Source organism: Chiroxiphia lanceolata, chromosome 14, assembly GCF_009829145.1.
Source record: "Chiroxiphia lanceolata isolate bChiLan1 chromosome 14, bChiLan1.pri, whole genome shotgun sequence".
NCBI lineage: Eukaryota > Metazoa > Chordata > Aves > Passeriformes > Pipridae > Chiroxiphia > Chiroxiphia lanceolata.
This window is the reverse complement of record NC_045650.1, coordinates 8,078,484-8,106,280: the sequence shown is the minus strand read 5'-3', so window position 1 is coordinate 8,106,280 and position 27,797 is coordinate 8,078,484. Positions and strand designations below refer to the sequence as shown.

The following is a 27,797-nucleotide window of genomic DNA, read 5'->3' as shown; positions in this document are numbered from 1 at the left end:
TCACCTGCTCGTCCCCACCGTGCGACCCCTGCTCACATCCCCTTTGCGTAGCAGCTGCTTAAATCTAATCTGGATTTAAATTACTTACTCTCACAGGCCCTTTAATCCTGGTGGGTCGGCCCAGGCCAGTGGCTGCTGGGACACTGTGTGTCGTGGGGCTGCCTGCTGCACTGGGCACTGCATCACCCACCCCACTGCACCCCCATGGTGCTGGGCAGCCTCGTGCCTCCATCACTGGTGTAAATGGCTTTTGGTGGGGACATCACCCGATGTGGGGTTTCCAGCTGAATCAATTCCTCTTCTAAGGAACAGCATCCCTGGCTCCTTGCTGCCTAATCCCCGTGTGGATGTTTCTCTGCAGCCCCTGCAAGGATCATCCGCTTCATGGTGTGCACAGAGCTGCTGCCCCCCCAGGGCCCGCTCTGAGCTGGGTTGGGGGACATCACTGCTCACTGCTTGTATTTCATGCCCTAATGAGGCATGAATGCCCCCTGAATGGCAGCTGGTTCTTTGCCGCTTGGGACAGAAACACTGGCCAGCCCCATCAGGAGCCTGGCTGGGAGCAGAGAGGTGGTGGAGACCCTCAAACAACAGTGGAGGAAAAAAGCCCCAGCTCCTTGATCTGTAACTCTGAAGCTCTTATCTTGCTTCTCAGGTTTCCTGGTGGTTTTCCCAGCAGGAGCTGCCCTCCCTGGCATGCTGCCGCTGTTGAGTGTGGAGGAGAAGAAATCATACAAGGATGTCTGAGCTGCAGGAGCTCTGGGTGGGGGAAGTGGGGTCCAGAGGGACAAAGAAAGCCTTCAAAAGCCGTACTGTGGAGCAAACAGGAAGCCCACTGGCTCACACTGGTCCATGCTAAACCATCCAGTGCCAGCAGCACTACTTTGACCAACTAAATCCCACCCATGAGCCAAAGATGCTGCGATGCTGCCTCGCATCCAGGAGGGCCCTAGGGTTGCAGGCTTGGGATGGACACAGCCCTATGCACCTCTCTCCAGGACCACGTGCTGTTGGGAAGCTCAGCACTCACCCTGGGCAAGGGAGGTGCCCCAGGGCAGTGCCATGGGCAGGGAGCCATGTGTGGTTAATGGTTGATGGAGGAAGTTTCTGTTCTGATATCACAGCCACCTGCCATATTTGAGGTGACTGGTCACCCCTGTGCTACTGATGGCGTGGCAGTGGCTGCACATCAGCTACCCTAGCCTGGCCCAGGGACAGAACCCTGTCCCCAGCCTGATGGCCTTTCCCAGTTGCTTCTGCGCCTGTGCCAGCAACTGCAGGGACCAATGTCAGAGCCAGGTTTGCAGGCAGCAGGGGGCTGGGATGCTTTTTGGAGAATTAGCTGTACTAGGTCTGAAATTACTTGTTGGAAGACAGTGCCTTCCTCTGAGCTTAGGGGTGGCACTGCTAGCGGACAGCCTGGCAGGGGATAGGAGGAGGCATGACCACAGCTGCTATAAATAGGGAAGTGCCATGTGTCAGGCAGCCCTGGAGGCAGCGGCTCGGGATCCTGAAGGGTAGCAAAAGCTCATCTCCCTCTGGTAACAATGGATTTCTAGAGATCTCTTAGCACTTGGGGTACTACTGCTTTTAACACAAGTGTCCAAAATCCCTGACCAAACCAGTGACAGGGACAGGGAAAACCCCTGGGAGCCTGAGGTACCTCCAGTTCACTCCTCCCAATGCACACACACTGGGATCAACAGCCAAGAAAACCTCAAAATACACCCCAAACCTGATGAAACCCACACTCGGCTCTGGAGAGGTGATGCAAAGGCCAAGCCTGCATCGATGGGCGTTCTGCTGTGCCTGGGCTCAGGTTACAAGTGAGTGACTGGCCCTTCAACCACACAGATTACCAGACAGGGTGCAGCTGGAGACCCTCTGCCAGGGCCATGGGGACCTCCCAGGCAGCACCAGTGGGGACCCGCAGCAGCCATTCTCGTTTCCTTGGTGACTGTTGCCAGGTGAGAAACTCTAAGCCAGAATTTATTATCTTGGTGGATAAATGAAGATGTTCCTCACCAGCGCTATGCCTGGACTGTGCCCCGGCACGGTGCTGGGCTGGACACTCTGGTGCCACCAGGAGCCCCTGAGAGGGGGCTGTGCCTGAGGTGTTGGGGCTGCCTGGCCCCTGGCATCGCTCCCCAGAAGGTGGCACGTGCTTTGGGGCTATTTCTGCCTGCTGGAGTGTCGCAGGCGAGGGAACGAGACAAAACCACAGGGACCGTGGAGAAGCGCAGATGGACGCGGGCTGGCGGGCTGCCCTGCCTCGGCTTCCCTAGACCCCGTGAGTACATGCCCGAGCTGGCATCGGGCGCACTGGGAACCCTGCTTGACACCCCTGGGGCAAAAGGCAGAGTGAGGGGGATGGCTGGGAAGCTTTCACATGGGGAACGATGGTTTGCAAGGGAACATGACGGGCGGTGCAGAGCTATAGGGGCTTATAGGGGCTGACCACAGCCTTTACTGAGGGCCTTGAGCTGGGGTGACACCAGAGACAAGGTGATGGCAAAGACCAAAAAGTCACAGCGGAAATATTAGCAAGCTGTTCTGCTTTACTTGGAACTGCATCAGCTCTGCCTAGAAAGGGATCTGTGGGGGGCAAGGTCGCTCATAGGCTTTGAGGAGAGACTCATCTTTCTATTTAACATGCTGTCTGACAGCACACTGAGGCGGTAGATATGCAAACAACTGCATTGTCCCTTTAAATCCCAGCATGGCACTGGTGACTAACGATAACCCCGGATCATACCAGCTCCTAAATCCCAAGAGCTAATTACAGGCAAACACCCCACAGTCAGGCTGGGAACACAAGATAATTACAGCCTGTGACATAGAGACCTGTTGGTGAGGAATTGGGGCACCAGGCAGGTTTGCTGGCGTAGTACCAAGGAGCATGGATGGTTTGCATCCCGCTGCCAGCAACCATTCCACAAGCTATTTTGGGTAAGGGAGATTGTTTTTCCAGAGCATTCTTTGCTCTCCCACACCAGTACCATCACCCTGTGTAAGATGCAGAAGCAAGCAGGAAATGTGCAGGGAGCTGTTTGCTCTTCACCCAATTCCTGGCAGGGTGCTTCCCAGCCAAAGCACACACAAATTCCTGGGAGAGGTTTGGATCTGAGCAGTCTCTTTGCTCTTCTCCCTGCTGCAAGACAAGCTGCCAGCTTGCTCCTGTGCCATACACACAGCTCTAGGAAGCCTCTGTGATGGCTACAAGCCCTATCTGGGCTCCTACAATGGTTTTGCTGAGAGCATACAGTGCTCCTGCTGCTTTCCTGCATGGGGAATAGGAGTGTAAACCAATCCTCCTGCCTGCCAGAATGCCTGGGCAGGCACAGGAGCAGCCTGGCTGGATTATAACACTGTCAGGGCTGTATACTCTTACAGCAGAGGGGACCCAGGGGGAATCAGTCAATTAAAGGTAATTTTAACCCTTCCTACCTGGTTTAGTGTTACAGCATTACCTGCTGCCTGAGCTGGGACTGTAGCCAAGGAGGCATGACTTCAAAATGTGTATTTATTGCAAAGACCTATAAATGCACCCAAAGGTAACTCTGCTTTCTTGTTAAAGATTTGAAGCTGTGAGGCAGCAGTGACATGGCCCATGCTCTGCAGGCAGGCATCCTGGCTCTGGCAGCCCAGTGTCTGGATCCCAGTGGGCTCAGCACAGCTTCCAGTGAGATTTAGAGAGATGAGGTCCTCAGCACAAGCATCTGTTTTTCTCCCAGGAGGGCCAGAGACCGAAGCTGGGTGAGGAACTGAAGCGGTAAAAGCAGTCACATGATGAAGTGAATGGAATAAATATTTCCCCAACCAGAAACTATTCCACAGACTGCTGGGGCAGGAAAAAATACAGCTGGGCTACTGAGAAAGCAATGCAAAATCCAAACAGTTTAACCCGTGGAAACCAGTCATTTGCAAAGCTATTTCCAAACTAAGTAAAAAATTCCTAGCTCATGGATTCCTCAGAATCTCCCAGCCCTGCTAGTCAGGATGGAGTGGCTGCACTGACAGTTGTGTCCCCTGCTCACAGCATGTCAAGTGGGGGGGCACTTTTTGATTTCCACTTCATCCAGCACACTGGGTGTTTGGGACATCAACACATTCCCACCATCGCCCCACGCGGCACCAGCTGAATGTTTAATCCCCTGCACAGATCGTGTTCCTGAGGTGGTTTCAGATCTGAAGCAGGGAAGCTTGGCCATCCCCACACCCCGAGCAGCTGCCTCCATCTCTGTGTGCGGGGCTATATTTGGAAAGGTAGCAGCGTGCTCTTGGCATATCCCAACAAGCACCCTGGGAGCGATGTCTGCTCCCGGTCCTAGTGCAGTGAGAGGAGGAGAGGAGAGCTTGGGGAGCATGCTGGCAGCTCTCCCCACCTGGGCTCTTTAAGAGCTCTGACTCAGAGCTCCCTGCCTGTTCCAAACAGCTTTTCTCTTCTCCTTTTACAGGAGCTGAGCCACCAGTCAGGCATGTGTAAAGCAGACATGGCTATTTCAAGAGTGAGAGCTGGTGAAGGAGCCTGTTCCCACCCCACATCCACAGTCCCACACACAAATGCCCTGGCACATCCACAGGCATCCAAGGGGCTGGAAAAGCTGCACAGCAAACCCAGCATTTCCCACGGCGGGTGGCCACCACAGCCACTGCCCTTTGTGCAAAGCGTGTTGTGTGAACACTGGGATTAAAAAAAATAATAAAGGCTGGAATTAAGATATTAATGAAGCTGGGAAGCTCTCCAAGGCAGGGCAGACACTTGTGGAGACAGGAGAATTGACATCCACACATGGTGGTAGGACTCCAACCAGTGCCTTGGGCATTCACAGGTAGAGGGAGACTCCTGAATGCTGATGCCTGCAGAAAAACATGGGGAAGGGACTCAGGTGACACTGTGCCATTCTTGTGCAGGGAAAATTGGTTTCTCCTTCCCTCTGCCTTTTTCTCCAGTTCCAGCTCCTGACAGTGAGGTTTGGAAAAAACATGAGCTTCTAGGAGCTTCTGTAACAGAAGCAACATGCATCCCACCTAAACTCCTCAATTTCCTAAGTGGTCCTAGAGATCATAGAACCACAGAATCATTAAGGTTGGGAAGATCCTCTAAGATCATCGAGTACAATAATTAACCCAGCACTGTAAAGTTTACCATTAAACCATATCCCCAAGTGCCACATCTAGAGGTTTTTTGAGCACTTTTAGGGATGGTGACTCCACCACTTCCCTGGGGAGTCTGTTCCAATGTCTGACCATCCTTTCAGCGAAGATTTGTTTCCTAGTATCCAATCTAAACCTTCTCTGCTACAACTTGAGGCCATTTCCTCTTGTCCTGTAGCTTGTTACTTGGGAAAGAGAGCGACCCCCACCTGGATACAACCTCCTTTCAGGTAGCTGTGGAGAGCAATAAGGGCTCCCCTGAGCCCCCTTTTCTCCAGGCGGAGTCCCTCCAGCTCCCTCAGCCTCTCTTCATCAGACTTACCCTCTAGGCCCTTTACCAGCTTTGTTGCCCTTCTCTGGACATGCTCCAGTCCCTCAGTGTCTTACTTGAAGTGAGGGGCCCAAAACTGACCATGGGATTTGAGGTGTGGCCTCAACAGTGCCCAGTACAGGGGGACAATCATTGTCCTCATCCTGCTGCTGCTCTATTGATGATACAGGCAGATGAGAAGCCAGCACAGTCCCCCTCTGTTTGGTACCTTGAGTTATATCCTGATGGGCACTTCCAGGGCAGTTTCACATCATCTTGGATGTCACTTAACGGCATGAAGCTGCATCAGGGTAGGTTTAGGTTAGATATCAGGAAAAGGTTCTTCACCCAGAAAGTGGTCAGGCATTGGAACAGGCTTCCCAGGGAAGTGGTCACAGCACCAGGCCTGACAGAGCTCAAGAAGCATTTGGACAACGTTCTTAGTCACATGGTGTGACTCTTGGGGCTGTACTGTGCAGGGCCAGTAGTTGGACTCGATGATCATAGTGGGTCCCTTCCAACTCATCATATTCTATGATTCCACATAACTTCATCTCCACCAGCCCGGGGGCTGTTCCGCTCCTGAGAGGACTCAGAACAAGGGTCAGCCAGCAGCCACCCAGGATCCAGCCACTGAACATAGGAACAATGGGGTAGGACACCCCCAGTGCTCTGCTGGCTTGTGACAGCCCTGGGTCAGGCAGTTGCTCTGTGACAGTGGTGTCCCAGGGTGTCTGTGCAGCCCCAGCCATGCTGGGCTCGCAGGTGGAGGTGTAGGTGTGGAGCTGGCAGGGACAGGGAGTGGCGGGGCAGTGGGACAGGATCCCTGGCTGATGCTATCTGTGACACAGATCACTTTTATGGCCTATCTGCTGTTTACAGTACTGAGCTGTGGACAGGTGGGGTCAGGCTGCAGAGGTGACTCACGTGAACAGCCCACTGCCTCTTCGTGCTTGGGTCAGAAAATAGGATAATAACTGGTATGGGAAGTGCTGTGACGCTTTGTCTCTCCATTCCTCTTGATGGCTGCTGGGGTTTATGGATACAGGACTGGAATTCTTGCCCGCTTAAACAATTACTCTTAAGTATTTCATCATGAAGCAGGGGAAATTAAAAATATGACGAGTCGAAGCACAGGCGTTGCTCTGCTGAGGGCTTGGTGACCTGCCAGGCTCCTGGGGAATGCTTTTAATTTGGGTGAGTGGAAGTTTCATAAATGGTACAAAGGGTGCATTGCTCTTGCTGTTCATACAGGGCTGTGGGTGCAGCTGGCAGCACCGCATGATGTGCTGCCACTGGCTGAGCACCCAGCTGGGCACAGCTGCTGCTGTGCACAGCTCCCACCCCAGCTGGCCTCTGGCTGGTGGCAGGCTCCTCCTGTGTTTTAGACACATCCCTTCACACTCTGCCCTGCTGGAGGTTTTTTTTGGAGAGGCTGTTTTCCAAAAACAGCTTGAAAATATGTAACTATCATGCCAGAACTGAGCTGTCACGTAGATCTCCCGTCTCCACCGGTCAGGCCAGTCCCTATGAGCTCATGGGGTTTGTGGTTTCCTGAAGCAGCTGTCCATCCTCGGAAGGAAAAGCAATGAGCAGCTGCAGAGACAGGGATTGCTTCTGTGTGGGAATTGCTGTTGGGGGAGACACGGCCTCCAAGGCCTCAGGTGGTTTTATTCCCAGCTCTGCTGCTGATAAGACCTAAAGCCCTGGTAATGCTTCCAGCCTGGTAAAATGAGAAAAACTCTTGTGCGTGGGGTTTGGGAGTTTTGGTGCTTTTGGCTTGCATAGGGAAGGTGAGTGGACACAGTTTTTCTGCTGCTAGCATCGGCATCTCCTTGTGAGCTGGCCTGGCTGCTGAGGGATGAGCACTAAGTGACTTTTAAAAGTTACCTAAAAACTCCTGGTCTGCCTAAACCAGGAAAAACTGTCCAACGTCAAACACTCTTTGCCTTGTCCCGTCTCTTCCAGCCAGCCTGTGTGTGCACAGGCTGGACTGAGGGATCTGACAGGCAGTGGGTGCTCAGGCAAAACAGTGGGTGTGCATCCCTGCCTGTGTCCACACTGCTGCTCATGGGGAAAAGGTGGGCAGGGCTGGTGCTGGGGGCACTGTGTGCGTTGGGCAGAGCAGGGACCACCATGGCCATCGAGGTGGGGAGCAGCCCACACAGCCTTGTGTTCCCACCACTGTACAGGTGACCAAGGTGGGACAGACAAGAGGGATGTAGGGCTGAGTGGTGGGTTTCAGTGATGGGAGGTTTGGCTCTGTCAGTAAGTCCGTATAACCCATCACTCTGAAGGTGGGATCCTTGAAGTTGATGGGAAAAGCAGTCTGTTGCTCATCTGTAGGCCAAGGTGGTCTTCACTACATCTTACCTGGAGGCAGCAGCATTCAGGATACAGGAGCCACATCTCCCCTGTAACATCCAACCCAAATCTCAATACAGACTCCAGTTGCCTCCCGGACCTGAAGGGGTGTCCCTGCCACAGCTTGGCTCGCAAGATACCAAGATGCTCCCTCCCTTGGCAATACCCTTCCTCCCACATGCTGCCCCACATGGCACAGGGCCACAGGCTGGTGGGTGGCCCAGCCTGACCCCACATACCCTTCCCAGGGCTGGAGATTGGGTCAGGCCCCAGAGCTGGGGTCAGGACCCAGATCTGAGGCAGCAGTGGGTACAGGCAACTCTTTGGCAACTGGCTGATGCAGGCAGGGCTGGCACCCACGCTGGCATCCCCTCCTGCCCTACAGTGGGACCCTGCTGTTCCTGGAGCTGCCTGACAATTCTTCCCTGGAGGGACCCTGCATGTTACTGCACCTTGGGGTGTTGGTAGCTGCCAGGACATGATTGGGTCAGGATTTGACTGAGAGGTCCTGAGAAGGAACCCAGAGACCCCAGAGCACATGCAAGTTGTAGCATGGGGGTTGACGGGGCTATAGCTGGGGGAATGGGAGTCCCGAGGTGGGTGCTGCCGGAGCAGGGGGATCCTGGCCATGTTGGGGGTGTCCTGGGGTGGGGTTTCCCTGCAGAGACAAGGAGTCCTCGGTAGAAGATCCCCGTCAAAGGCAGGGCTGTTGGGGCAGGGGCACAGGTGGGGATGTCCTGGGGCAGAGGGCTCCACGCCTGGTGGGGATCAGGGTACAGCAGTTGCAGGGGGCCCCAGCGCAGGAGGCTGGCGGGCAGGGAGGGGCTGGGATACCTGGAGGGGGGACCCCGGGCTGGAGGGTCGGGGCCCGTCGGGGCGGTCCCGGAGCGGAGCCGGTGCGGTGCCGCCCGTCGGGGCTCGGTGCGGCGGGGGAGCCCCGCCCCGTCCCGCCCCGCAGCGCCGCTCTTCTCTCCGCTGCAGCCCGGGATGGCGCCGCGGCGGGGCTGAGCGCCCGGGCCGGGCCGGGCCGGGCCGGGGCCGCGATGGACAGCCCGAGCGGGGACCGCCCGCCCGCCGCCGCCCCGTCGCGGGCGAAGCTGCCGCTCAGCATCGTCTTCTCGACGGCGCTGTTCTGCGGGGAGGGGGCGGCGGCCACCGTGCTCTGCCTCTCCTACAGCCACTCCGACGACCGCTTCTGGCTGGCACTCACCATCTTCTTCGTGCTCTGCCCCTCCGTCCTGGTGCAGCTCACCCTCACCTTCGTGCACCGAGACCTCAGCCGCGACCGGCCCCTCGTTCTGCTCATGCACCTGCTCCAGCTTGGCCCCGTTATCAGGTGAGCACAGCCGGGGGCGCGGGGACCCCCTGCACGGATGCGCGGACCCCTGGCAGGTACACGGAGACCCCCGGCACGTCCGCGGGCACTGGATGAGAGCGGGAACCGGTGCCGGGCAGGACGGGCGCCCCGGGGACCGCCTGTCAGCAGCCACATGTCCGGTGTGCCCGGAGCTGCTCCTGCCGGCTCCTCGTCCCTCCTCCCCGGAGCTGCTGCTGCTCCCGGCTCCAGGGGGTCTCCTGCTCGCCCCTCCCTCCCTAGTGGTGCAACGGGCGCTCCTGCCTGCTGGACCCCTCTCCGGGCAGGACGTGGCTCTACCAGCCTGTTGCATGCCAGCTGCTGGAAAGGCACTTCGCAGAGTCCTGGCTGCCACCAGAGGCTCTCCCAGCATCTGGGGTTTGCCATCTCCTTGCTGAGAGCACAGACAGGAATCCTGACTGGGTGCTCGAGGGTGAACAGGAGCACCCTCAAAGAAGGTCCCCAGACCTGGAACAGGTGGGATTATGGGACATGGAGGAGAGGAGCTGGGTACAGGATTGGGGCTGGCATGGGAACTGGTGAGCCACTGGACCATGTTGGGAAGACAGCAGTGAAGGGGTGGATATTGCACAAGTTGGAGATGTGCTGATCTCTCATTCCTTGGGAATGCTGCAGTACTTCCTGGGCTGCTGTCACCCTGGCCACCCTTCTCAGTGAGAATACACAGCAGGAGGCAAGGCAGAGCTGCCATCTCCAAGGGTGGGCCAGGAGCCACTCTTTGGGGCCCACAGAACTGCGAAAACACGGTGGCCTGCACTCCATTTCCTCCATCACCGGAAACAAGCAGAGTGCTGGAAGTGGCCTCGTCACCACGTCCAATCTTCAGAGGTTGCTGGGGGGCCTCACCTCAGTGCTGCCAGCCCACGGTGGCCCATGGTGGTGTCATGGGTCTCACCACACTGACCAAGGCTGTCTGAGATGGTTATGGTGGAGCTTGGCTGCTTGCAAGAGCCAGCTGGAGCTGCCCGGGGTAGACTGCCTCAGCCGTCTGCTCAGGCCGGAGATGGAACCCAGTCTGCTGAGAAGGTCTGGCAGGGCACTAGGAGCCAGCTGGGACTGCACTTGAAGCCGGGCCTTTGGGATGAAACCATTTTCCCATTCAAGTTTGCAATGAGCCATGTGCACTGGCCTGATCTGCCGAGAGAATTTATCCAAAAACTTCATTCCATTTGGGTCTGATGCAGATAAACTTCTGCTGCCCTAATGAGCACTCATAAATAATGATATCCTGTTGGTCCCAGGCCTAGCTAGTCCCCAGGCAGGAGCCAAGCCTGTTAGATGAATCCTCCTCTGCTGATTGCCTCTTGCCATGCACATCCACCCCATGCCTGTGTGTGGAGGGGCTGGGGATCCCCGCCCTTGCAGTGAGGAGCAGCACAGGAGAAAGTCACATCCCCACCCACACGTGAGGGTGCCCCGCGGAAAAGGACCTGCGGAAGCGCTGTCTTATCTGCCCATGTCACACACAGCTTCACCCTGCGCTCCCCTTCCTGCTGTCCCCACCAAGAAGGAAGCGTGGAAGCCTTCTTCTGCTCAAGAGCAGAGATCAAAGACAATATCAGAGTTTCTCTTCCCTCTGCTTAGAGGAAGAGGTTTTTGCCAGTTGGGAAAACAGAGCCCAAAGGCGATTAACACCTTCCTGTAGCTGTAGCTCCCAGCAGAGCCACTGTTTCTGTACCCTGGATGCTGCACCTCTTGCAGCAGCTCTTTCACCTCACGAGTTGCCCTCGCTGGGGCAACTGTTGCTCCTCTGCCTCATATGATTCATCCAGAGTGCTGGAGCAGAGGAGCAGCCACGAGGCACCTTCATGATCCGTGTGTGACTCTGCCATCATCTTGCCATCCCAGGGCCAGGAACCGCCCACAGCACTGCTGGACAGTTGCCCAAATCAATTGGACTGCACTCAGCAGGAGGACGGTCTGGCCAGCACCAGGAAAGAGTCTGCTAGACATGCCAGGAGTGCGGTTGGGGGCCAGCAGGGGGGCTGGCAGGGTGGCAGCTGGTGGGGTGACAGCTCCTATGTCTCCACAGGTGCATGGAGGCCCTGCTGGTGTACTGCAAGTCAGGGAAGAAGGAGGAGCCCTACGTCACCATCACCCGCAAGCGCTGGCTGCGGAAAGGCTACGAGGTGGAGATGGAGCAGGAGGTGGGACACTCGGAGCGCCGGCTGGCCACGCACCGCAACGCTTTCAAACGCATGGCTGTCATCCAGGCCTTCCTGGGCTCCACCCCGCAGCTCACTGTCCAGCTCTACATCAGTGTCTTGGAGAAGTACGTCCCTGTTGCCCGAGGTAAGGGTTCCTGGCATGTGGGCTCCCTAGGAACCCCACCAGGGCACAGTGCCAGCTCCTTAGCTGTGTGTGCCAATGTGGCATCCAAGCAATCCAAACGGTTGTTTCTGGGATCACAACTGCCACTGGACTCCCCTAAATGTGGAGCACAACCCACAGAGGTTGGGCACTCATCAGCTCTCTGCTTTTCAGCTTGCAGTGGGGATGAAGACAGTGGGAAGAGTTGGCCATGACTGAGGTGCCAGGCTCTGCTCCCAGCCCTGACGCTTGTGGGTATCTGCCCTATAGAGCCATGGCATCCCCTCAGTGCCCTGTCCCATAAAAATGGCGGGTGCCTGCCCCAGCCTGCTCCAGTCTCCATTAGTTTTTTTCTGTCTAGCTACAGCCTCTGGGTTCCCTACAGTCCTTCCAGTGGATCTATTTCTGTACCTTTCCCAATAGCCGGAGCTCCTAGGCCAGCACTCCCACTCCCAGGCTCCCTTGCGAGCTCCCAGGATGTTTATGTGCTTGGGGGTGGATGTGCCAGAGCAAGCTTTTAACTCCCACTTCTGCATGCTACCAAGCCAGGCAGAACCTCCTGCTGCCAGCAGCTCCCCTCCAAGTCACCTCATCATGGGGACTGTCACCACCAGCTATGAGCTGTCCCAGCAGTGCTCACACTGAGCCTCCTACTGTGAGCCCCAGGGTTTGGCACCCTGCACTTCTCACCCAAGATTGGCACCCCATGTTTCCACATAGAGCTGGCACTCCAGGCTTTGCACCTCAGGCAGCAGAGAGGCTGGACACACAGTGCAGTCCCTGGTGCTGCCTGACTCCCCTGCTCTCTCCCTCTGCAGCTGTCCTCATGGCCATCTGCCTGGTGTCGGTCACCTATGGAGCGCTCGTCTGCAACATCCTGGCCATCCAGGTCAAGTACGATGACTACAAGGTCCAGCTGCGGCCACTGGCCTTCCTCTGCATTGTACTGTGGCGCAGCCTGGAGATCTCCACCCGCGTGGCCGTCCTTGTGCTCTTCAGCACCGTCTTCAAGCACTGGATCATCCCCATTGCCCTGGCCAACCTGCTGGTGGTCTTCTTCTTGCCCTGGGTGCAGTTCTGGCGCAGCGGCACCCGCCTGCCCGACAACATCGAGAAGAACTTCAGCCATGTAGGCACAGTGGTGGTGCTTTGCGCCTTCACCCTCCTCTATGCCAGCATCAACATGTTCTGCTGGTCGGCCGTGCAGCTCAAACTGGCCGACCGGGACCTCATTGACAAGTCGCAGAACTGGGGCCGCCTGGCCGTGTACTACGTGGCCCGGCTGGCCGAGAACACGGCCCTCGTCATCCTCTGGTACTTCTTCAAAACAGACGTCTACGAGAACGTCTGCACCCCACTGCTGGTAGTGCAGCTGCTCCTTGGCTACTGCCTGGGCATCTACTTCATGCTCCTCTTCTTCCAGTACCTGCACCCCTGCCGCCAGCTCTTCCGGCACAACGTCGCCGACTTCCTGCACTGTGTCTGCTGCCACCGGCACCCACCAGGGACCCCACTGTGTCTCGAGGCACCCTTTGAGCCCGGTGTGAGGCACAGCATTGTCTGAGGCACAGCTAGCACCCATCTCTTCCAGGTGACTGCAGGCATGGGGATGGGCAGCACTGGGCTGCACCAGCAGTCAGAGGATGCTCGCAGCATGAGCCAGGCACTGCCTGGTCCTGCAGTGGCAGCCAGTCCCAGTGTGTCTTCACAGTGGCAGGGGGACAGGAATGTGCTCACCTGCTCAGGACCATACATATGAACATGAAGGAGGGTTGATTTTGATTTGATACAAGAAAGGAGTTTTTTACAATGAGAGTGGTGAGGCACTGGCACAGATTGCCCAGAGAGATGGTGGACATCTCATTCCTGAACATATTCAAGGCCAGGTTGGATGGGGCTCTGAGCAACCTGGTCTAGGTGAAGATATCCCTGCCGATGGCAGGGGAACTGGACTAGGTGGGCTTTAGAGGTCCCTTCCAATCCAAACTATTCTGTGATTCTACGATTCAAGGACTTGTGGGGTGCCCAAACCACCTGCAAGCTGGCTGCTGTGCAGTGCACAGCCCATGGGGTGCCCCTACACCCCCAGCTGCTGCTAGGATGCATACTGTGACCTTGGGCCATGGGTGCCATTGGGACTGTTTTAAGCAGTAAAGAAACTTTGCTGTGGCTGCGTGTCTGGGTGCTGGCAGTGACTCACACAGAGGGTGGGGACTGTCCCGCCAGGGCTGGCATGCGTGCACACACCTGCTGTCCACATAACCCTCATGTTCATGGGCACTGAACCGGGGCTGCCCCAGCGGGGCATATGGGGATGGGGGGAAAAACCCTCAGTGGAGCTGGTAAGATTCAGGAGCACGGTGAGATGGGGGCTGGCCTCATCCTGCGCTTCCGTCAGCGTGGCCATGGCTGGGGGCCAGGAGAAACCAGCATGCCAGCAAAGAGCAATCCTGTCCAACCTGTTCCTCCAGGCTCAGGGCCTCAGAACTGACTGCTGTTCCCAGCTGGAGTGCTGGGCACTGCAGAGCTTGGGGCCTCCGGTGGAGGGCAGGCAAGAGGGGAAAGGTGGCTGACAAAACAGCAGGTATGCTGATGGAACCCAGGCATCCTGGCCCCAAACTAGGAGTGTGACCCCACTCCTCCCCCAGTACCCATTTATAGGGTCAGGTCAGTTTGGGTACAAGAATGAGGATGCTCATCCCCCCTCGTGCTCACAGAGGTGCAGCACTGCTGGTGCTCAGTTTTAACTCACCTGCCCTGTAATGGATCCCTGGGACAGACTCTGGCACTGGCACAGTGTCCCCAGGATGCTTCTCCTCCTTTGGTGGTTTTTCTGTAAAACAGAGGCAGTGGAGGGAGGTCAGGAAACAGCACATTGGTTGAACCGGTCACAGGATGGATCCTCCGCAACTTCTTCCCACCAGGAAATTCCTACCTTAAAAGAAGCCTATTTTTGTCCTCAAAGATTGCAAAACCCCAAGAGGAGCAGCCTGATGCCCTCCCGCACCCAGTCGTGTGTGCCAAGGGGACCCTCAGCTGGGGACCATCCCCGGCCGGCACAGGGGGCTGGTTTGGGGTTGACCAATGCGGTCAGCCCTGCCTTCCTGGAAGGTGGCCTTTGAAACTACCGGCATTTCCTCGAAGGCTTCTCAGGGGAAAGTCCCTGCGGTGCAGTTCCCGCACCCGGGATTGCCGCACCGCCTGCTCCCTCCATAAAACGTCGGGCAGGCAGCGGCAGGCACGGGCAGGCAGCGGCAGGAGCAGGGACATCGCACCATGGGCAACTGGCTGGTCAACCACTGGTTCTCGGCCGCCGTCCTCGTGAGTGTGTGGGCTGGGGGGCTCACAGGCAATGCAGGGGGCTATGGGGGCTACGGGCCCTGGGGCGCCTGTGGGAGAGATGGGGGCTGATGGGCTGTCCCGGGGCTGGGCTCTGGGAAGAGACAAGCATCCCTTCTGCTCAGCTAACGTGCCTACCCCGCCAGCCAGGGGAAGGATGGGGGTTTGGAAAACTGAAGTCTTAAGGGAAATGCAACTCAGAGGAAAGGGAGGTCCTGGAAAACTTAAAAATGCTCCTGGTTTGCCCACTTTGGCTGGGAGCCTCCCGCACGGCTCTTCTCCCCCCATGAGAGCAGAGAATCCTGTGAGAGCTCACGCCAGGGTGAGGAGATGGAGATGGTCCATAGGGACCATCTGCCAGTGCTGTGCTGTGGCATCACTGGTGTAACAGAGCATGCCTGGCCAGCACCCATCGACTGGTCGGCACTGTATGGGGAGCTATGAATACATGGGGAAATGGGAGTTTACAGGAAGTTGGACTATCTTAAGTTACCTTAAAAAAAACCCCAAACAAACCAAAAAACAAAAACAAATAGAAGGCAGAGTGTTTTTTGGGCAGCTCTGCAAAAAGTCAATGGCTGTGAGAGGGGCCAGTGTGGAGTGCAGTGGGGTTAGGCAGGGGATGGTGAGGCTGGGTGAGCCAGCTCCCTGTAAAACTTTCTCCTCCCGGAGTCTTCCCTGTGCAGCCCCGACCAGCCTCCGGACCTGCCTTCCCGTTACGCAGGTGTTGCCTGCTCCTGCCTTTCCTCCTTCCTCATGCATGGGTAAAGCACAGGGCTGTGGGTGACAAGACAGTAATTTCGCAGGACTTCCACACCTCTGCCCACCCTTGGCCCTGTGTCCTAGCCCTGTGCGGGATGCTGCAGCTCATAAGGAAACAGGAGGGGATGTGCAGTCCTGACACCCTCTGGCTGTGCCTGCACCTGACTGCTGCAGGGTGAGGGGTTCCCAAGGGCCCTTCATGATGCTGTGACTTTTCCCCACAGGCAGCCTGGCTGGGCATCAACATCTTCCTCTTCACTTACTACTTTCTGTTCTTTGACCAAGATGACCGATATTTCTACACCAGGGCCATCCTCGGGGTAAGGTGCTCTCCAACAGCACCCTTCCTGCCCAGGCACATGTGCATCCTGGAGCCCTCCTGCAGTGGGGTGGGGCTGCAACATCCCATGCCCCTTCCTTATTCTGTCCTTTTTCAGCCCACCACCATTCTGTCCCACTCCCCAGCCCAGTATTGCTCCTTGTTGGTCCCTGTCTTGATCCCTGTCTGGTCCCAGCCCAACAACATCCCAGCCCAGTCCAGCACCACCCCCTCCCAATCCAGCTCAGCCTCCCCCTTCCAAGTCTCCATCCCAGTCCAGCATTGCTCCCTCCCAGTCCCCAGGCCAGCATCACTCAGTCCCAGCTCAGCATCACTTAGCCCCATCCTAACCCAGTCCCGGTTACAGCACCAAGGGAGGTGCTCACCCTTCTCTTCTCCCCAGTCTGCCTTGGCATGGGCTCGAGCATCAGCCAAGTGCCTCAACTTCAACAGCATGCTGATCCTGCTGCCCGTCTGCCGCAACCTCCTCTCCTTCCTCCGTGGGACCTGCTCGGTGAGTGCCCTGCAGTGGCATGGCCAGCATAGCTGTCCCCGTCCCTGTCCCTGTCCCCATCCTGACACCACTGCCTCTCCCTGCAGTGCTGCAGGCGGACGCTGCGGAAGCAGCTGGACCACAACCTCACCTTCCACAAGCTGGTGGCCTATGCCCTGGCCCTGCTCACAGGTATCACCAGCACTGGGCTGGGGTATGGGGGGACAAGGGGATGGCCATGTGGGTGACTGCCTGTCCCCTGTCCAGCCATGCACACCATTGCCCACCTCTTCAACCTGGAGCGCTACAACCAGAGCCAACAAGCCACCGATGGCAGCCTCCCCGCCGTCCTCTCTAAGATGCACCTGCAGGACAACAAGTGGCTGAACCCCATCCACTCTAACGAGACGGTGAGCGCAGCCTTGGCATCCAGCCCCCTGCCACCACCTGTCCCCTGCCCCCCTAACCCATCCTGCCTCTCCTGCAGACCGTCGAGTACGTAGCTTTTACGACCATCCCGGGGCTGACGGGGGTCATCATCACACTGGCGCTCATCCTCATGGTCACATCCTCCACCGAGTTCATCCGCAGGAACTACTTCGAGGTCTTCTGGTACACACACCACCTCTTCCTTGTCTACTTCGCTGGCCTTGTCATCCACGGCATTGCGTAAGACTCCTCACCACTCCCCAAGGCAGGATATTGAGAGGCAGCGGCTACAAATCCCCTGTGGGGCAACCCAGGAAGAGTCCAGTGGGGTTGTGAATTGCCATTCCCATGGTGGGCTAGCCCAGCTGGCCTCGTGCAGCGCAGCTCAGCCCTGGCTGGGAGGCAGGAGCTGGCCCTCGGGCTCACCCCTTACCTCCCTACAGCGGGCTGGTGCGTGGGCAGACAGAGCAGAGCATGGCAGAGATGGACCCCCATCACTGTGCCCAGTACCTCACGCAGAGGGACCAGAACTGCACCCACCACTGCTGCAAAGACCCTGAGTTTGGGAGCATCCCTGCTGAGGTAGGGCAGCATTGGAATGGGTGCGAGGGGAGAAGCCCTCCCCATGGGAGGCTCCAGCCCTGGTCCTCCCCAACCCTTTGCCTTCCTCTGTCTCCATAGTCCTGGAAGTGGGTTCTGGCCCCCATCATCCTCTATCTCTTTGAGCGGATCCTCCGGGTCTGGCGTGCGCAGCAGAAGGTGGTTGTCAAGAAGGTGGGTGGTGCAGGAGCCTGTTCCTACCCCAGCTCCTTTCCTTGGAGTCGCTGGTGCTGCAGCTTCTCGCTGTGGTGGCCGTGGGGAGGTGGGCAGGGGTGGTGGCCACAGCCCCTTCCCAGGGACAGGAGCCGGGCTGGGTGCTGAGCCCTGTCCGTGCCCCCAGGTAGTCATGCACCCTGCCCGTGTGCTGGAGCTGCAAATGCAAAAGAAGGGCTTCCGCATGGAGGTGGGGCAATACATCTTTGTCAACTGCCCTGCCATCTCCCCACTGGAGTGGCACCCCTTCACCCTCACCTCTGCACCCGAGGAGGACTTCTTCTCCATTCACATCCGGGTGGCTGGTGATTGGACAGAGCGTCTCGTCGACACCTTCCAGTCACAGAACCCCAGGTAGGCTGGAGAGTGCCCCAACAGGCCATCACAGGGATTTGAGGAGGCCACACCTCTCACCCAGACCCTCCCTTGGCCAGGATCGAGGTGGATGGTCCATTTGGCACTGCCAGTGAAGACGTGTTCCAGTACGAGGTGGCCATGCTGGTGGGAGCGGGAATCGGCGTCACTCCCTTCGCCTCCATCCTGAAATCCATCTGGTACAAGTTCCAGCAGGCTGACCAGACCCTCAAGACCAAGAAGGTACAGTGTCCCATGGGACCAGCTGTGGGTTTCTCCATGCTGAGCTTCCCAGTACTTGGCATTGCATTCTCCCACCCGTCTGTCTCTGCTCCATTTTGAGTAACTCCTCTCCCCCCACATCCCAGATCTACTTCTACTGGCTCTGCCGGGATAGAGAAGCCTTTGCCTGGTTTAACGACCTGCTTGCCTCGCTGGAGCAGAAGATGGCCGAGTCGGGCAAGGCGGACTTCCTCACCTACCGTCTCTTCCTCACTGGCTGGGACACCAGCATTGTGAGTTGACCAGAGGCTGTTGTGGCCGCAAGGGGGGACACGGAGTGGCCGAGTTGGGCAGGGCAAGCACGACAACGGCTTTCAGGCACAAAGTCTGGGCATGGTGTTTGGTGGGATCAGCAATGGATACTCCTCCACGGTGAGGGACTGGAGGTGGGCTCAGGGGTGGTGTCTGGGGTTCTCACCATCCCTGTTCTGCCCAGGCCAACAACGTGGCACTTCACTTTGACACCGCTACGGACACGGTGACAGGCCTCAGGCAGAAAACCATCTTTGGGCGGCCCATGTGGAACACAGAGTTTGAAGTAGTGGCTGCAGCCCACCCCAGGTGAGAGGTGGGCACAGAATTCAGAATGCTGAAGTGGGGATGCACCCCTCTCCTCCCTGGCACTCAGCACTGGGCTGGGCAGTGGCTTTGGGAGAGGTGTGCTATCCCCAGCAGGGAGCCTAAAAACCTTTGAAATCACTTCACCCTGAGTCGCCCACCTGGCGCTGACATCCCCATGCTGTTTGCAGGTCAGTGGTTGGTGTGTTCCTCTGTGGGCCGGAGGCCCTGGCAAAGAGTCTGCAAAAGTCTTGTCACCAGCACTCCAGTCTAGACCCCAGGAAGGTCAAATTCTACTTCAACAAGGAGAACTTCTGAGTAGCAGCGAGGCTGGAACCCCAGCGGACAGGGACATTGCCCGTCTCACCTCACCTCCTGTGCCAGAGCAAGGCCAGGGATAAGCATCTGTGCATGCATTGAAGCCAGGCAAGACACAGCAAGGTACTCCTTTCTCCATGAGAAATGCCAGGTTCAAAGACTACTGCCTGCCTGTCCTGGTGTACAAGGGATCCTCATGGAGCCAGTGGGCTGGCAGCTCTGCATGGCCCCTTCACTGACAAACCAGAGACACATGCTACAATGATGCTGCCAGAGCAGTGGGAAGCAGCAGGAACGCCCAGTGGGCTGGGAAGAGCCACAGGACACAGATGGGACACAGGCATCAGGGGCCAAACATGCTCCTCCAGGTTTAAACAGTTCTTTGTGTGAAAGATTAAATTAAACTTGCTTTTCTTTGCAATGAGAATCTCTGTGGTGAAGCAGCGCATGCTCTGACCTCTTATAGGGCTGTAATAAGACAGCTGGTTGATAGCAAACCCTCTGAGGTGTAGGGTAGACACCCCTCTACAAGGACTTGCTGCCATCCTGCCACCCCCAGAGCCGGGCTGCCCCCAGAGCCAGGCACCCCAGCACACAGGCCAGCAGCAGATGCAAAGCTCACACATTCCCTGCTCCAGCATATGCAAAAAAGAGGGAAAACTCCCCTCCCTGAGCCGGCTGGCATGGTAAGCGATACTGCAATCCAATATGGAGCCCTTCCTGCTCTGCCAGCAGGGATAGAAAGCCAAGCTCTCTGTCCTGCCCTTCCCCTACACCCCTGCGAAGAGCATAGAACAAGAAATTCCAGGACTAGCTCTTACCCTGGTGCTGTGGAGGAGGGAGGATGGCAAGTGGTTTGGACATGACTGGAGACAGGCAAGACTGCACCCAGAACCAAAGAGTCCCACTCTGGCCTCCACAAGAGACCAAATAAGGCAGCCAGAGACATGGCTTTATTCAAACCCTCCTCCCACTTTATTTCAAACATCATAAAATATACACAGAGGAAAAAAAAAAAAGGATGAATTGGAGGGAAAAACGTTGAGGGGGACACAACCTCTCCCAAAAAGCAGCATCAGCTCAGGTACCAACAGGAAGCAGCTGCCATGGAGCATCACCTCTGTCCACCACAAGCCTGCCAGAAGGAAGGGGAGGAGACTGAGTCTGGCATGGAGAGAAGCAGGACAGAGCCCCATCCTGGGCAGCTCTGATTTACTGGAGGAGAAGGAGAACAGGCACAGATTGAGGATATTACCTGTCAGGGTGCCCCTGTGGACTTCTGGATCTGCTCCTTCAGAATGAGGATGCTCTGCCGCTGCTCTGGGGGCAGCATGGCAATCTGGTCTGCTGTCAGCTGCAGGACCTGCATGATCAGCGCTGCCTGTGGGGAGAAGGGGGTCAGAGACATGCCTTGCCGGAGAATCCATGGGTTACCAGAGCCAGGGAGGGGCTGTCCGTGCCACAGAAAGGCACACAGGAAGTTTTGCTCCTGACATCTCACCCTTTCCCTTTTCTTCTCTCACCTTCTCATGATCCTGGGGGGTGACCTGGCTCTGTCCAGGGCTAAAGCCTCCAGGCTGACCAGTTCCTTGGACTCCTGCCCCAGGAATGCCTCCTCCCTGCAAGCCTGCCCCTGCCATGTTAGGAACCTGTGGGAATGAGAGAGGGGGTGAGGACTGAGGGGTCTCTGGACTCAACCATACAATTCCAGGAAGGTAATGCAGATATCTGATGGATGCCCTCGGACAGCCTGAAGATGCCTGAGTATGATGAGAGACAGGACACCACGTGTTTTACATGCTCTCCTCTCCCTCCAACTCCTGCACTCCTTCCTGCATGCCAGGAAGAGGTGGAGAGAAGCTTGAGCCTTGTCCTGTCCCCAGCAGATGGGCAGTGCCTGGGGAGATGGGACCCAGAGCCAGTGTCCAAGGCCTTATGCTTCCCAGAGGTGTTGCTCTGTGTGACACCCTCCACCCAGCCCCAATCTACAGGATGCCGTCGGTGCCCAAGCAGCTGAGCAGAGACGTGTGTACCTGGCGGGGCCCCTGTGGGCCACTGGCTCCCATGTTAAGTGGCCCAGGACCCTGTATCCCACCGGGCATGGGGCCACGTGGGTTGGGACCAGGCCCTCGAGGCTCCAGGCCCCGGGGCTCCAGGACCCTGGCCTCCATGGCCCTGGCTTCCAGCACTCGTGGCTCCAGGACCCGCGGCTCCAGGCCTCGTGCCTCCAGCGCTCGTGCCTCCAGCACCCGGGGCTCCAGCCCACGTGGTTCCAATCCTCGTGGCTCCAGCCCTCGGGGATCTCTTCCAACTGTGGAGGAAAGACAAGGTAAGGTACTGAAGGAAGCAGCGCTGCAGGGAGTGTGGGAGCGAGCCTGTGCCTCCTTTGTCTGGGGGATAGGAAGCACCCAAAAGGTGCAGGGCTGGGGGCAGAGGGGACATGCCTGGAGAAAGTCCCTTGCACCCTGGGACAGTCCCTCCTTGCCTGGTGTCAGTCATTTCACTGCCCAAACCCCCTTCCTACTCCTCAGGTCAGGGCAGCTGGCTCTACTCTTCTTGCCTGCATGCTCTAAGCCACCCAGTATTTCATGCCCCCTCTCTCACCTCGAGCGTCCATCAAGGGCCCCCGCGGCTCTCCCATCAGTGGTCGGGGTTCTCCCATGGGTCCCCCCCTCATCTCATGGGGGGGGCCACGGCTGTCATGACCAGGCATATGGTGCATAGGGGCTCCCTGGTGGGGCGGCCCAAGGTAACCTCTGATGCAGAGAGACGAGGAGAGCAAAGCAGGAGGAGGAGAGAAAGCGAGAGAGTGTGAATCAGACGCTGGCTTGGCACGGTCTGGGCAGAGCGCTGGGATTGCCCCCGAAGCCGGCCGCAGGGGAGGAGGGTGAGGCTGACACAGGGATAGGTGCTGGTGGCCCCATGCCACAGGGCAGCTGCCATCACCCCGGGGATGTCCCGTCCCCGGGGAAACGGGCTGGCCCCCACGGTCGGCAGCACACAGGCCTCCGACCAGGCAGCAGTGACTCCCGGAAGGCTGGTGCCATCCCTGTCCTCAGTGAGAGGTCACCCTTGGGCAGGGGACAGTGCCAAGGGTTCCTCTCCTTCCCTCTCCCCTCACCTGGGCTCCACTTCTCCAGTGACTGAGAGCAGGGTCCCTCCGCGAGGGTCATTCGGGGCATCTCCCAAAAGGCCTCGGGGCGGCGGGCCACTAGCAGGTAGAGGTCCACGCTGCATAGGGGCCCTCGGGTCTGGCATGGGCACTGCCAGGGAGACACACAAGAGCTCGTGAGGATCTGCATGACCAGTGCCGTGCCGAGACCGTCCCCGGCGCTCTGGGGCCGGGTGTGGGTCGGCTGCACTGCTGGGGAGGCAGCCCCACACCCAAGGCTGGAGCACACCAAAGCCCCTTTCCTGGCTCCTGATTTTATTCCTCTCTTTTTCCTCCCTGGATCTACCTCAGGCTCCTTATGGCATCAGGGGTCAAACCAAGCGTGGGTGCTCCCATGGCAATCCCTACAAGCGTGGGCATCAACACCCTGATGATGTGGGGCCAGGAGTAAAGCAAGACCTGGAAGACTCCTGGAAGTGCAGTGTCAAAGGAGGCTGGACCCTAGGCAAAAGCCCTCTCCAAACAGGCTCTCCTTTTCCACTGGAGGCTCCATGCATGGCTCTAGACTGTTCTCTCCTGCGGCCCTAAAGGAAATCCTTCCTCCTCCTCCTCTTAACCCTGCCAGGCTACAGGGAGGGATATGCCAGTCCCCAGGTCTCAGCATAGCAGGGTGAAAGCTGCTCTCTGCACACTCCACAATGAGCTCCACGGGAGGAAGGAGCTGGCGGGTGCTGGGATACCTTGGACGCGTTCGATAGACGCAGGCCTGGCAGGTCCCACGGGCGAGAGCTGCAGGTTCCCTGGGCAAGCAGCAGGAAAAGAGGGAAAGAGCAGACACGTAAATAGTGTGTGCACACATGCATCCAGCCTTGGAGACAGTGCTGCCTGCAAGATCACACTTCCTAAAGTCCCCAGGAAAGCCTACAGAGAAGATGCTGCAGATCTGGCTTCATTGACCTCTTCCATTAACACCACCTCTGTCACCACAGGCAGCACGGCCAGCGTGGCACAGTCCTTCCCTTGCTCAGGGAGAGAGGCAGGGAAGGAAGACAACCTGCCAAAAGACGTGGCACTCTGTGGGGCCACATTGGCCCCACAACAAACAACCAGCCAGCTCCTACTTCTGCCCCTGCCCACAGTTTCTGCTCTCCAAAACCTTTCGGGTGCCAAGAACTACCAGGTTGTTCTCAGGAAGACATTGCCCACTCCAAAGAAAACAAGAGTCAACTACCCCTAAGGCCAAAGTATCTCAGACCAGGTTTACCACATTCCTGAAACAAGGCCTAGGACACAAGTCAAGACAACAGGAGTGTCAGGTGCCTGCATGCTTTGTTACTGGGAGAACAAGAACGCTCAGGTCTCCCTAGCCCTGGCACATGGCAACACGTGGACCATAAGGAATCTGGCTACGGGGCTGGGCCATACAGACCGTGCCTGCGGAGGGAAAGCCGAGCCGTCACTCCCCGGGAAACTCCCAGCTAAGCCTCAAGCCAAAGCGGAGGCCCAGCTCCCTCTGCTGGGCACGGCGGGGGAGGACGCAGTGGCCGCACCAGCTGCTTCCCAGTACGCAGGCAGCAAAGGAGCAGGACAGCGACCAGAGAAAAGCAAGCTCTGCCTGCCCGCACAAGCACAGGTACAGACAGGGGCTCACAGAGATGGAAAACACAGGCACATCCCGCTCGGCGGGGCTTGGCAGCTCTCCCTGGCTTCCAGGGCACGACTGCACAGCATAGCACAGAACGAGCAAACCGGTGCACGGGCTGAGTCCTGGGAGCCAGAGAGCTGCTACCACAGCCTTGTGGCTAAGCCTTGTGCTACCACAGCCCAGCACTGTGGAGCTGCCCCAGGGGCAGGCGCAGCCAGGTTGCAGGTGGCTGGCAGGGGCTCTGGATGCTGCACTGCTCAGCACCCACAGCCTGGGCCCCGCTGGAGGGAGGCTCACCCCACACACAGCACCAACCACGTGTTTTACCTTGTCCGCGCTCCAAGGGGACAGGCCCTGCGCCCGGCATCCCAACCTGTGGCTGCAGCCCACCTGGGAGAGGAAAGGCAGAGATCAGACCCCTCCTCAGCCATCCCTGCACCACTAACCCATTCCTTTGGCCCCAAATACCTTCCCCCTCCCAGCTCCTGGGGGAGTATCCGCAGGTTTATTTCCTTGGTGTTGGTCCCCCCCAGAGATAATCCAACATTCCAGCCTGCCCCTGGCAGCAGCTACAACCACAACGTGCTGTATGGGACCACATGTGCTCTCATGGGGCCAAGCCCTCCAGTCAGGGGGAAGGCAAAGGGGGGTGTCTGCAGGACCTATGTGCCCACAGGTGGGGTGGCTCGGCCCAAACTCACCTCCTGGAGCCATGGGGCCGGGTCCTGGGCCCTGCACAGGGGCTGCCATCTGCCCTGGGGCCGGCACTCCCCCCTGCATGGGTGGCTGCATCAGAGGAGGAGCACCGTTCACATGCATCCCACCCTGCCAGGAGAGACACTGGAGTTCAGGGATGTCTGGTCACCCAGGTATGCACCCAGCTGGAAGAGCTGGAGCTGGCACTGCCCATCTTCCCTGCACAGCTCATGTGTCATGCAGGCTCTTACTATGGGCTGTGGCTGGGACGAAGGGGTGTTCTGTGGGTTCAGCTGCGTGTTGGGCCCTGGCCCAGGCCCTGGTCCTGGCCCAGGTCCTGGCCCTGGCACTGGCTGCTGGTTACCTGGGATCAGAGGAGGAACACTGGTCTGGCGATGCAGGATTTTCTAGGGCGAGAAAAAGGAGAAAGAAGTTCTTTCCCACTCCCACTCCACACAGGCTGCCACTGACATGCTCCCGACCCCGGATGAGCAGCAAGGGACGAACCAGTGCGATCTCGGGGTCGACGATCCTCATGACCACCTGAGCCTGCAGCAGGGCATAGGCCAGCTGGGGGTTCTGCAGCAGCATGTTCCTGGCTTCCTGGGGGCTGTTCTGGACACACAGCTGAGAAGACACGCACGGGTTAGAGCTCTGACAAGGTGTGACGGGGCAGTGGCAGTGGGAGCTGTGCCCTCCTGCACTCACCTTCATCTGCTTCATGAGTTCGAACATCTGCTCGGGGGGCAGGCTGGCCACTGCCCGGCTGATGGACTCGGGAGCGTCCTCGGGGTTCACAGGGTCCCCGTAGGGTGACTCTATGATGGGGGCACCTGTGCCCAAGCCTGAAACACAGTTGGTGACCTTGTATGGCAACATGAACCGACAGTGGGCAATGGGGTCATGAGGAGGGGAGCACCACCCCACTACAGGGAAAGGGGGGGCAGTGAAAACAGGGAGATATCAGGAGGAATTTCTTAACACAAAGGGTGGTCAGGCATTGGAATGGGCTGCCCAGGGAGGTGGCAGTCACCATCCCTGGAGGTGTTTAGGAAAAGACTGGATGTGGCACTTAGTGCTGTGGTTTAGTTGACAAGGTAGTGTTTAGTCAAAGTCTGGACTTGATCTTAAGAGATCTTTTCCAACCTAAAAGATCCTGTGGTCACCTGGGAGTGAAAACACAGCACTGAGCCCACGCACCCCTCTGGGGAGCCACTCACAACACCCCTTAGAACAAGTCAGCTCTCACAGCCACACAGGAGAGCACCACCTTGCTCTGCAGCACTGCCAGGGCCAGGTCCACCCCAGAGTTCAGACTCACTCTTGAGCTCCTCCTTGTTCTTCTCGCTGGCGGCGTTGTCGACGCGCAGGGCCCTCCCGCTGAACTCGCGCCCGTTCAGGTTCCTCATGGCGCTCAGCGCCGTCTCCTGGTCCTGGTACTCACAGAACCCATATCCCTTGGGCTTCCCCGTCTCCCTGTCATACACCAGCCTGCGCAGGGAGGGGAGGGACACCGCTGCTGAGGGCAGGGTGGGCACCCAGCAGCGCCCAGAGCTCCCAAAGCAAGGGAGGAGCTGCTGGGATACACCCTACGGGTGTGCTGGGAGCAGTGAAGGCACTGATGCCAGGCTTAGGCTGGCTAAGTCTTCCCTAAGCCAGAGTCAAAGGGTCTCCTGGCTTCTGGGAGGGGTGTTCCCAAAGCTCTGGTGTGCAGGAACTCTGACCCCACCAGGCAGCTCGTAGGGGCACAGGATGGGACTGGATGCTCCTGGAGCTCAAAAGCTCTTAATTGAGAGCTCTTCAGGACCTGGGAAACACCCCTGGGAGACACTGGGGCGGGACTGAGGAGCACAGAGCCTGCCCAGAGCCTGAGCACTCCTCTGCCACAGCAGGGTGGCCCCTCCAGACCATGTCCCTCTGTTGTGCTCTGTGTGCTCCATCTCCAGGTGACCAAAGCACAGCCCCTCAGCCCTTGAGCACACCTGCCACAGCCTCACAACCCCCAGCAGATGCTGCTCTGCTCAAGGTGTGCCAGGGGAGGTTTGGACTGGATATTAGGGAAAGCTCTTCACTTGTTGTCAAGCATTGGCACAGGCTGTCCAGGGAAGTGGTGGATTCACCATCCCTGGGGATGCTCAGAAGGTGTGTGGATGTGGCACTTGGGGACGTGGTTTAGCGTAACAGTGCTGGGGGAACGGTTGGACTCGATGGCCTTAGAGGTCTTTTCCAATGCTAAGGATTCCCGACTCCGCGGTTCCCAGAGCCCGGTCTGGGGCGGAGCAGAGGGACGCAGGGGAGGCCAGCGGCCGCTCTCACCTAAAGCTGACCACGGGCCCAACCTCCGAGAAAATGTCCTTCAGCTGCTCCTCGGTGGCCTCGTACGGGATGTTCCCCACTGTGGACACAGACGGAGCCGCCGGTCAGCGCGGCTGGGACCGGCCCAAAGGCGAGGGGCGGGGGGGACCCCGCCTGATGCCCCGTCCCTTCCCCGTCCCTGCCCCTGTGCTGTCCCTCAGTCCGGCCCCTCTCACCGAACACGGAGCGCAGGGACCGATCCACGGCCGGGTCCCGCACCGACAGACCCGCCATCGCGCCGCCGGCCACTTCCGGTCCGCGCACACACCGACCCCCCGCTTCCGCCTCCGCCCGCAGAAACATGGCGGCGGCGCTCTCGGAAAGTGCTCCGGCGGGAAACGCTCGGTAGGACCGCGACCCCCGGACCGAGAGCGGGACCCCGACTGTGGCCCTGGGGAGCACTCCTGGCACAGCCGGTCAGGAGGTGCCAGCTCCTGGAGCAGCCCCGCGGCCTCGGTGGTGCAGTTCCGGGCACCGGCCCTGAGGCACAGCCCACCGGGTATCCCACCCCGGGCACCCCATCCCCGAGAGCCCCGATCCCAGGGCACCCTGTCCCGTCAGACCCCCAGGCACCCCACTCCCAGGGTGCCCAATCCTCCTAATCCCCTGGGACACCTCACCCTTAGTGTACGCCCCCTCTGAAGTACTCTACCCCCCAGACACCCCATCCCCTGGGGTGCCCCACTGCCAGGCACGCCATTCCGTCCCATCCGTATTGCCCGAACCCAGAGCATCCCATTCCCCGGGACACGACCCCCAGGACACCCCACCACCCCGGTCACCCTGTCCCCAGTGCCCCCAGCCCC

The 27,797-nt window shown here is 58.3% G+C and overlaps 4 protein-coding genes across 11 annotated transcripts in view; 3 read left to right on the top strand and 1 right to left on the bottom strand.

Annotated features, from left to right (window-relative positions):
- Nucleotides 1–1,878: 1,878 nt before the first annotated feature.
- XKRX (XK related X-linked) overlaps nt 1,879–27,797 on the top strand; it is a 27,292-nt gene continuing 1,373 nt past the window's right edge. The window contains exons 1-4 of one of the 3 annotated variants that reach the window (XM_032701799.1): nt 1,879–1,967; nt 9,009–9,167; nt 11,239–11,498; nt 12,335–13,689. In XM_032701799.1, coding sequence (XP_032557690.1) covers nt 9,136–9,167; nt 11,239–11,498; nt 12,335–13,080 — 1,038 coding nt within the window. In that variant the 5' untranslated portion in view covers nt 1,879–1,967; nt 9,009–9,135 and the 3' untranslated portion in view covers nt 13,081–13,689. The other 2 variants (XM_032701798.1, XR_004359577.1) reach the window with 2 other exon arrangements.
- NOX1 (NADPH oxidase 1) overlaps nt 14,578–27,797 on the top strand; it is a 14,593-nt gene continuing 1,373 nt past the window's right edge. The window contains exons 1-14 of the mRNA XM_032701796.1: nt 14,578–14,837; nt 15,842–15,937; nt 16,340–16,450; nt 16,537–16,621; nt 16,697–16,839; nt 16,917–17,098; nt 17,302–17,440; nt 17,540–17,636; nt 17,803–18,025; nt 18,106–18,268; nt 18,394–18,540; nt 18,744–18,868; nt 19,057–19,225; nt 22,741–22,742. Of these exons, the coding sequence (XP_032557687.1) occupies nt 14,793–14,837; nt 15,842–15,937; nt 16,340–16,450; nt 16,537–16,621; nt 16,697–16,839; nt 16,917–17,098; nt 17,302–17,440; nt 17,540–17,636; nt 17,803–18,025; nt 18,106–18,268; nt 18,394–18,540; nt 18,744–18,868; nt 19,057–19,183 (1,683 nt within the window). The 5' untranslated portion in view covers nt 14,578–14,792 and the 3' untranslated portion in view covers nt 19,184–19,225; nt 22,741–22,742. The remainder of the gene's footprint in view (nt 14,838–15,841; nt 15,938–16,339; nt 16,451–16,536; nt 16,622–16,696; nt 16,840–16,916; nt 17,099–17,301; nt 17,441–17,539; nt 17,637–17,802; nt 18,026–18,105; nt 18,269–18,393; nt 18,541–18,743; nt 18,869–19,056; nt 19,226–22,740; nt 22,743–27,797) is intronic.
- On the bottom strand, nt 20,136–27,287 carry CSTF2 (cleavage stimulation factor subunit 2). 3 transcript variants are annotated; one of them, XM_032701793.1, is made up of 15 exons: nt 27,168–27,274; nt 26,953–27,031; nt 25,958–26,127; nt 25,345–25,481; nt 25,144–25,263; nt 24,888–25,043; nt 24,642–24,765; nt 24,268–24,330; nt 23,036–23,095; nt 22,305–22,446; nt 21,788–21,939; nt 21,217–21,494; nt 20,707–20,832; nt 20,439–20,564; nt 20,136–20,318 (listed from the first exon to the last, which is right to left on the bottom strand). In XM_032701793.1, the coding sequence occupies exons 1-14, from the start codon at nt 27,223–27,225 to the stop codon at nt 20,442–20,444; spliced, it is 1,788 nt and encodes a 595-aa protein (XP_032557684.1). In that variant the 5' UTR covers nt 27,226–27,274; the 3' UTR covers nt 20,136–20,318; nt 20,439–20,441. The 3 variants fall into 3 exon arrangements, with proteins under 3 accessions (XP_032557684.1, XP_032557685.1, XP_032557686.1); XM_032701794.1 differs by lacking the exon at nt 23,036–23,095 and having other exon boundaries at nt 20,139–20,318; nt 27,168–27,287; XM_032701795.1 differs by lacking the exons at nt 21,788–21,939; nt 22,305–22,446; nt 23,036–23,095 and having other exon boundaries at nt 20,140–20,318; nt 27,168–27,287.
- TRMT12 (tRNA methyltransferase 12 homolog) overlaps nt 27,285–27,797 on the top strand; it is a 16,862-nt gene continuing 16,349 nt past the window's right edge. For 3 of the 4 annotated variants that reach the window (XR_004359578.1, XM_032701801.1, XM_032701800.1), the window contains exon 1: nt 27,285–27,336. Coding sequence is in view for 2 of the 4 variants with exons in the window: in XM_032701801.1 (XP_032557692.1) it covers nt 27,293–27,336 (44 nt within the window). In the remaining 2 variants the exon portion in view is untranslated. Of the gene's footprint in view, nt 27,337–27,362; nt 27,416–27,797 lie in introns of those variants that run through there. The other variant, XM_032701802.1, reaches the window with a different exon arrangement.